Below are 8,178 nucleotides of genomic sequence, written 5' to 3' on the forward strand. Positions count from 1 at the left end.
TAATTTCAATTTTTTATGAGGATAAAAAATATTATTTTAAAACCATATTTTACTTTTTAAATTAATTCAAAATATTATTTTTATTTAAGATATAGGTACCTTTTCTTTTAATTACAAATAAATTGTAACTCCATCAATTCTTGTTAGGTAGCCGTCAAGAGGCTGCTACTTCGGGTAAGTTCCGTATCACCAAAATGAAAAGCCATGGCTGTCAGCAAGGGTATTTCCAGCCTCGGGATGCAAAATGACACATTGATCAGCTGGTGATAAGATTCATGGTTATGTCGCATTAACTCTTTCACACATTACTTTTTAACGGATGCCGTCGATGACTTTGCCCTGAAAATGAACACATATCCTTGAACACAGGTACAAAGATCTTATGCCAAGTCCCACAGTACCACTACGAAACCCACCATGGATTGCCGGCGTGCTTTGGTGCCCTGAAAATGATATGGAATCTTCATTACCGGCTACTATCCTAGTGTTTTGTGGTAGCAAAGCTGATTACCCAGACCTCACGAATACCATGAACATGGTTCTTCATACTGGTCAACTTCCATTACCCTCCCGTGACTTACCTCCTATTCGCAAGCACTATCTAGACAGTCATAATTTGTAGTGTGATGCATTGAGCTGGACTACAAGGCCACTGCATGAAAATACAATGCAACCCTACATGCTTTTAATTCCAAAAGCTGGATGCTTTGTGAACAACCAGTATTTCGGAGCAGGGCATCCCTCTCCGAAATTTCCCTCACACCATGAGATCATCCCACCCATCATCACTATTGATGATGTTAACTTCCACCGTGCGCCTTCCGCTAGGCACCTGTCAGTCCCACCCCACTAATTTCAGCCTCTTACAAGCAACTTTGTTATCGTCAATGATTCTTGAGAATTTAGTTCGTCAAGTAGACATGACACACTTACTGGACACAGGCAGCTGCGAACTAGCTCCCCTCCTTTCACTTCAGCACGATAACCCACCTGAGGACATATAGACAGAAAAAACTATCATTGGGAATAACGACATTCGATGTTGTAAATAAGGTAGTCAATAACATTGTACCCAGGGTCAATAAATTGATCCATATTAGTTAACAATTTATCTCCACCCCACATTAAGGCTGGATTTGGTGAACTATGAAAGAAATGTGTACCTCCACGGCGCCACCGTTAACTTCCATTTCGCAGTGACAACACGACCCTTCAAAGCAAAAATCCTGTGTAGAATTTACACACTTAGTGAAATGTCCAGATTATGTATACCAAAGAATTCAATCGCAAAAGTGATCATAAGACTCCGTTTGCACACAACACAGAAAGATCACAACCACCAAGGAGCAAAGTGGGGTATGAAATCCCAGAGCTCATGGTGGAAATAGAGGTGAAAAGCTTTGAGGCAGGAAGTTGGAAATGGGATTTTTTGTAAAGCAAATGATCTCACATCTGAGATAACTATGGCTCCGCATTGCTCCGCTACTTTGAGAAGGTTATCACCCACATTCGCAGAGACAGTCACCTGCACACAGCAGATCTCTTACAGTCTCAATTCAGAAGTCACACATCTCGGTTTTGGGTTCGTGTGACTCCATAGGTGACATATGAACCTTGTATTTGTTGAATTTTTTTGTTGTCGCACTAGTTTCAGTACACCTGCAAATCTTGAGTCGGAAAACCACAGTATGTGCATGCACATGCACGAAGACTCCCATCGACGAAGAACATCAAACACTACAAAGAAAACCTCGGTGCTCAGTCCCAAGGTGGCTCACAGTTTCTGATCCCGTTGTGAACTTGACTGCAACTTCCTCTCCAATTTCAGTCCTGCACGCGATACCTTACAATATTAAACCTAGAATTCATTGCAAAAAGGGATTGGGTAAGGAACTTCTCATCCTTTAATCGTTGCACTGCATCCGTTTCGGCTCATCTCTTCCAGGTCATACTCACTAAGTAATACCCGTCAAGCCTGTCTGGTAGAAATCTTACATAGCCACTCAATTGACAGTCTTGTAGTTGAGATACGTCCCAGCTTGCGAGTAGTGAACTAACAGTCATTGACATACGCAATAACAGAATCATGGAGGTCTCACGAACTTTGAGGAAGTGGATAACAATCAGAAAAAAAAAAAAAAAAAAAAAAAAAATGAAGAAGAAGAAGAAGAAGAAGATTGAAACTTACCTATCACCCCAATACATGCCAGGGATTGCACTCTCTTTAAAACGCTGCAGACCAATGGCACCTCGCTTGATGCTGCCAGAATTCTCGCTCATGCACTTCACCCGCCCACTTCTCCCTTTAAACCCAACAGACAAGCATCAGGGAACTACGATTAGCGATATCTCGCAAGTTCACTTATAACAGTTTCTCCTAATACACGATTGCCAAGACAGTGCAGCGAACACAAGCTTTCAAACATGCATACAACCCAAAACCCATCTAAAACCCTCCCGCTCCAACTACTTCGGTACGGTGATATACTAGTAGTCGGTGGAGAGTTAAAGGCTCGGCATTCATCACTTTCCTCGCAGATAGACCACCGCAACCAAGGGAGTTAATGGCAACAGTTGGGTTTACACATAAGGAAGTAGGCAACACACCCCGCACAGGGACGATGGTAGGTGAAATCGACCCAACAGGTTGCCAGGCCATTCTTGCTGCGGCCGCCACAGCCATTGCACCTACTGCTCAAGTCTGGACGTCTGGGAAAACACAGCAATGTCACACAAACTGCGAGAGGCGCTGCACAAGAGATTCACCCCAGCAAAGAAGCCGGCAGAGCAGAGCAGAGCAGAGCAGCGAAAATGTATGTAAGTATGGATGGATGTATGTATATGTGTAAATAAAAATAAGAAGAGACCTCGCAACAGCGCAGGGAGGCATACTAGTTATCTAAAATGGATATTTTCTAGTTATCTGCATTTTTCTCAGCTGCCATTAAGGAGGAGAGAGCAAGGGAGGAGGAGTGCACTGGACACACATGGTGGGTCCCACCGAGTTGAGCGAAAGCGAGGCCCACCGTAGGATGCTCGTTCGCTCACCGTTGCTTCCTCCTCCTACTCCTAATCCTATTCCCATTCCTAATCCTCGACTGGGCCACGCGCAATCTCAGCCTCGCTCTGCACTCTCATTTCATTGCACTGCAATTGCATGATTCTCCCTCCCCAACTTCCTTTCCTCTTCTCATTATTCCTTTCAACATTACTTCATCTCTTTACTGTGTGCTTGTATCTGGCCTCCTTACAAAATGTTGAACCTTCAATATCAGTTTGATTTGCGCTTGTGCAAATAATACTGTAAACTAATCAAAATCAAAATTTGTGTATGTTTCTGAATATGTCTAGTTCTCTTCTTCACTACGTACATAGAAAATTTGAGTAGGTTGAATACCATGAAGCAATTTTCTGCTCATCACATTTTGTGTTAGAACTACAAGTGCATGAATGTGTGTGTGTGTGTGTTTAAAGATATATGCATTGAGACATATATCTTGCATTAATAAAATCGTCGTAAGAAATTTAATAACGATCCAAGTTTTTCTTTAACACATTCCAATTGATTCTCTGATTCAAAACCCCATATTTTGACATACTTGTAGGATTCCAAAAATTATATGCAATTTAAAGCACATGCTTAAATCAATATCTATTATTGCGTTTAATCCCGCTATAGTTGAATTTCAAAAGTAAATATTCTTTCACAAAATTAAATACATATCTTTAGAATGAGTAAAAAAGAAGTTCGATTTCACAGCGACAGTTCTAGCACCTACAACAGGTTATGCACTTACTGCAGATTAAATCCTATTATACAACCTCAAAACAAGCATAATATGGATGTACCACACAAAGGAATTAAGAGGCTTGTAAAAACATCCATCAAATACATAGAACATCAATATTTTACAGAATTTTTGCCTGCATCAAAATGGCCCTCTCAGCGAAGAATTCATCATACGACTGTCATGGGCGCTGACTTAGGCACACGCTGGCATATCATTTAACAGAGACAATGCACTCGTCCTGCTACGATCCCATTCCAATGCCGAGTATAGCTGTAAACAGTTTCATAGTGCAACATCTCATCCATCCAACGTTTCTGCCAAATCACCAAGTTGAATCGAAGCACAAGCCTATTCAAAAATACAAAGAAAACATTGCAGGGCTCATCCGACAATTCAAGGTTCTTGTAAGACGGGCTTCATAAAAAAGATCAAGCTGTGGTTAACTCTAACAATTCACTAGCTAGCAATCAGCATAATATCACATCCACTGTCTTAGGCATGTCATGCCTTTATGTATTCTCTTCGCGAGTGCACACAAAGCGCTAGTTAACGTGGTATTTTGAAGATGTAATCTCCCCCTGTCGTGTCTTCAAACCTTCCAACCTAGCACAGGGAACGGCCCCTCCGATGTCCCAGCCTTGTACACCGTGAACTCCTCAGAACTAGTCTCCCAGCGTCCTCTTCGTTGTACTTATATATAGAACTGCAGAGAATGAAATAAATCCGTTTCAAGCTAGTAGAAACTGAAATACATTTATGGATTGCTGTGAGATATTGCAGGTGGCATTTACAGGACGGCATAGTCTACAGAATAACTACTGAAACAGTTCTAAAGAACAAGAACAGAGGTTCCAGAGCGAACAACCAGAAGTAAGAGGGAGTTGGCAGAAACATAAGTCGACTCGGTTAAAAAACGGTGTGGGACATGTTCTCACCGTTGTTGCCCCGGATGAAGGCATCACCATACTTGTTCTTCAACTGTCCATTTACATACTCCTCTGTCTGCTCCATGGCGATGTTCATGTAACCATCCAAACAAGCCAAAACACCTACAAATGTGAACCACAGTGAAGCTGTTAGCAAAAGCTGTTTTATCCAAGGTTATCAGGCATTGTTGCGTAATTTCTCAATGCAATAGAACGACTATCTCCATTGTTCGGAGAAGTGTGTTTTCAATAATAAAAACGCAAGAAGATAATACAGAAAACTGAACCATAATGCCGAGACACAGATAATGCAACCAACGAAGATACTAGCGCGAACGTATAATAATAAACCCTAAACCAAAAGTCAGTGCATGCTTAAATCAAATAAATTTTAGACTGCATCACATGTCATTTTCAGGCTGAACTGGATTCAAAAATCACTTTAAAAATTTACACCATAGTTATCAACCTAATTCGGCATTAATCTACAGTCGCCTAACCAAGCCCGATCTGAAAGACCTCTTCGGGAATTTTGGTGAGGGATTTCAAACCACTTGATATGTTTCCTCGTCAACAACACCCGCGAAAAATTCAGCGACTACAGAATCAGATAATAAACGCGTGGGAGCGATATGCTTAAAGGATCGGCACTTCTGAAGGCATGTGTGTATATTGTTCAGTATGATTCCACGACAGATAACTGTAATAATTAAATAAAAATCATTATAATAACATTTAGTCGCATTATACGAAAAGGAGAAGATCAAATCACTCAACGCGTAACAAAATCTTCGACAAACGACCAAGATCGTGCGAAGGTGTACCCCTTATTGTAGTAGCAAAACCCTAGACACGAGCATTGGACAGAATAGCCAAGAATTAGGGCAGGTGGAGATGGCAAAGCCGGGAGACGATATCAGCGTCCGAAAGCATGGAGAGAGGGGAGATAGAGAAGAGAAAGGGACGCGAGGAGAGGAACAGAGCAAGCATACCTCGATAGTCAACACCAGAATTGAGCTTGACAACTACAGGACGACCCCGGATAGACTTGAGAAAATCCGCTGGCGTTTTGGCAGACCCCGTGGGTTGCGCGGACACTGAATCGCCAGTCATGTTTCTGTTCTGTGAAAGAGAGGAGCAGGAGGCGCTGCGAGGAGGAGGAGGAGCTTGAAGTCTGTGAGCAACAATAACACAGAGGCAGCGGAACGCACCTGCGCGCGCACATACATCTCTCCCCCTTCCCTAATGTAATATTTTGAATTATTTAATTAATTGATTAGTAATGACCAGGCCTCTTTAAATTACGGCTTTTCTCGAAAAAACTCTAATTTCCCTGGAATAAGCCTAGCGAGGTGCCCAAATAGTATTCCTCCCAAGGTGAATGTGGTTATTAGTGACATGTTGTTCAATGTAGAGGATGAAAAATTTGTGCCGACTAGTGAACAAGTATTGTCAATTTTCAAGTTATTTGAAGATGCAAACAATGACCAAATTGAACTCAATGGAGACCAAGATCTGAACTGCAAAGCATACAAGGTAGAGATTAATTTTTTGTAGTTGTTTTGTCTTATGATTGGTTGTGTATATTAAAGAGTCTCATTCCAAATGGCAGCACGTGTCATAGATGTCACAAAAACCTTGTACTTATGATTGTGCAACTTTGTTTGTGAGCATGGTTTGTGTTATGAGCTTATAGAAAATAACTAAATTTTTCCACATGTAATAGATATTTTTGCTTTTCTTTATGTCTGCTTAAAGTATGACATATCTTACCTTGATTTTTGAGTCCAATTTGAGCATCAATTAGCCCTCTTTACTAGCCGCCTCAACTATCTTAGTGACGACACCAAAAATCTATCTAGTTATCATCTACTTGCCATTTGTGTTAATTCCAACTAGTTGTATTTTTTATTTTGGAGCAATGACATCCAAAACTATTGCACTTGCAACGAAGATTACTTTGAAATTGTTTTGTAATTGAAAAACAGAATGGCAAAAAAGTAGACGTTGTGATCTTTAGCATTGAGAGGATGGATTGCACATGCTCAAAATTTATAGACCATAGAATCATTATCTATGAAAAAATTGAGTGGATATTTGTAGGAAGGGTGTGTCATGATTTGCAAGTACATTGCATAGAAGTTGTATATATGTACCTCTCTCCTTTCTTCGTACATAGCTCTTAGGTAGATAGTATATATAGAAGTAAGAGTGAAGCTTTCTTCAGTCTTATCAATTCTTTTTTTACTTCTAGTCTAATTTTAAGAGTCTCTAGTTTTTTAGTCTTTGGCAATAGCCATCCTAGTTTCTTATCAAATATATTTCTTTAGTTTTTCATCTCTCTTTGATTCATTTCTCACTTCTTTACGTATCTTCTTTGAGTTCTTCTCTTTATCAAATTGACAAGAATCCTAATTCATTCATCTTGCATTGTTTTTAGAAGTGAATAGATTACTGTCATGGACATACATATTTTTTCTAATATTTATCTATATGATTAACTAGAAGTAGATAAAAGTATATTTATTTCATAATATTTTTTAGAAAAGCTTCTTAGAAGCTATATAGATACTACTCTGACTTTACATATGTTTGTAATTAAATGGTAGGTTAGAAACTTGGTCAACAAGTTAACCACATATTAATAGCTTACAAAACAAGTTACTTATGTGGCGCATATGTAGAAAACTAGCCTTACAAGTTAAGATATGTATCTTACAAAATCAACACGTTTTGAAGGTCCTATAAGATATTGCCACGTAGCTCCTAGTTAAGAATATATATGGAGGAAAGAGTGAAGCCTTTTTCATTCTTGTTAATACTTTTTTAGTCCTTGGTCTTATTTCGAGACTTTCTAGTCTTTTTATCTTTAGCAATAGCCATTCTAGTTTAATATTATATCATCTTTGAGTGACTTTTCTAGTTCTATTGAGTGATACAAGAATGTATTGAAGATTTCTTTCTTGAAGATTCATGTCCTTAATAATTTGACAAGAGTGCTAACTTACTATTCTTATCTTGTTTTAGAAGTGAGTAGATCACTCTACTTTTATTATTTTATTTTGAAGGTTACAGATTACCCACCTTTAAACAAATAATCTTATTTTTTAATATTGATTTTTTTCTTAAAGAGAGTGAATTATCTCTCTTTATAGAAATTATCATTTGATATTAGAGATTTTAGATTATCCTCTTCTAATTTAAATTTTTGAGTTTATTTGAATTATTTATAGAAGGAAAGATTATGGATGCTATTCTTAATGGAAGTGAGAATAGATTCGCAACTATTGCAAATCTTTATGAGTTTGTCAACACTCTAAGAATATAAATCTCATGTATTTCTAACATGAATCATGGAGGTACTATTTCTATGCCTATGGAAGAAGTTGAGAGTCCATGCCAAGAAGTTATGTAATTGAAGAAAGCAAGTAGATTGACCTCACAATTAAATTCAAGAATTT

General features: G+C 38.9%; 2 protein-coding genes across 2 annotated transcripts; both read right to left on the reverse strand.

Annotated features, from left to right (window-relative positions):
* Positions 1 to 261: 261 nt before the first annotated feature.
* LOC112295032 (uncharacterized) lies at positions 262 to 2,806 on the reverse strand. Its single transcript, XM_024546132.3, has 7 exons — positions 2,608 to 2,806; positions 2,189 to 2,303; positions 1,779 to 1,830; positions 1,451 to 1,525; positions 1,164 to 1,226; positions 934 to 990; positions 262 to 832 (listed from the first exon to the last, which is right to left on the reverse strand). Exons 1-7 carry the CDS (start codon positions 2,681 to 2,683, stop codon positions 758 to 760), a joined length of 513 nt encoding a protein of 170 aa, XP_024401900.1. The 5' UTR covers positions 2,684 to 2,806; the 3' UTR covers positions 262 to 757.
* Positions 2,807 to 4,121: 1,315 nt separating this feature from the next.
* On the reverse strand, positions 4,122 to 5,903 carry LOC112295052 (uncharacterized). The gene is made up of 3 exons (XM_024546173.3): positions 5,710 to 5,903; positions 4,727 to 4,840; positions 4,122 to 4,494 (listed from the first exon to the last, which is right to left on the reverse strand). The coding sequence occupies exons 1-3, from the start codon at positions 5,828 to 5,830 to the stop codon at positions 4,454 to 4,456; spliced, it is 276 nt and encodes a 91-aa protein (XP_024401941.1). The 5' UTR covers positions 5,831 to 5,903; the 3' UTR covers positions 4,122 to 4,453.
* Positions 5,904 to 8,178: the final 2,275 nt, after the last annotated feature.

This window comes from Physcomitrium patens, chromosome 18 (genome assembly GCF_059467195.1).
Source record: "Physcomitrium patens ecotype Gransden chromosome 18, ASM5946719v1, whole genome shotgun sequence".
NCBI lineage: Eukaryota > Viridiplantae > Streptophyta > Bryopsida > Funariales > Funariaceae > Physcomitrium > Physcomitrium patens.

Excerpts from the sequence above, each read along its gene's own strand:
- LOC112295032 (XM_024546132.3), bottom strand. The coding sequence starts at position 2,683 with ATGGCTGTGGCGGCCGCAGCAAGAATGGCCTGGCAACCTGTTGGGTCG. Across the intron at positions 1,227-1,450 it reads GAGCCATAGTTATCTCAGAT|GATTTTTGCTTTGAAGGGTC; the intron begins GTGAGATCATTT and ends AATTCTACACAG. Across the intron at positions 991-1,163 it reads TTAACGGTGGCGCCGTGGAG|GTGGGTTATCGTGCTGAAGT; the intron begins GTACACATTTCT and ends ATATGTCCTCAG.
- LOC112295052 (XM_024546173.3), bottom strand. The coding sequence starts at position 5,830 with ATGACTGGCGATTCAGTGTCCGCGCAACCCACGGGGTCTGCCAAAACG. Across the intron at positions 4,841-5,709 it reads TTCTGGTGTTGACTATCGAG|GTGTTTTGGCTTGTTTGGAT; the intron begins GTATGCTTGCTC and ends TCACATTTGTAG. Across the intron at positions 4,495-4,726 it reads CTTCATCCGGGGCAACAACG|TTCTATATATAAGTACAACG; the intron begins GTGAGAACATGT and ends CATTCTCTGCAG.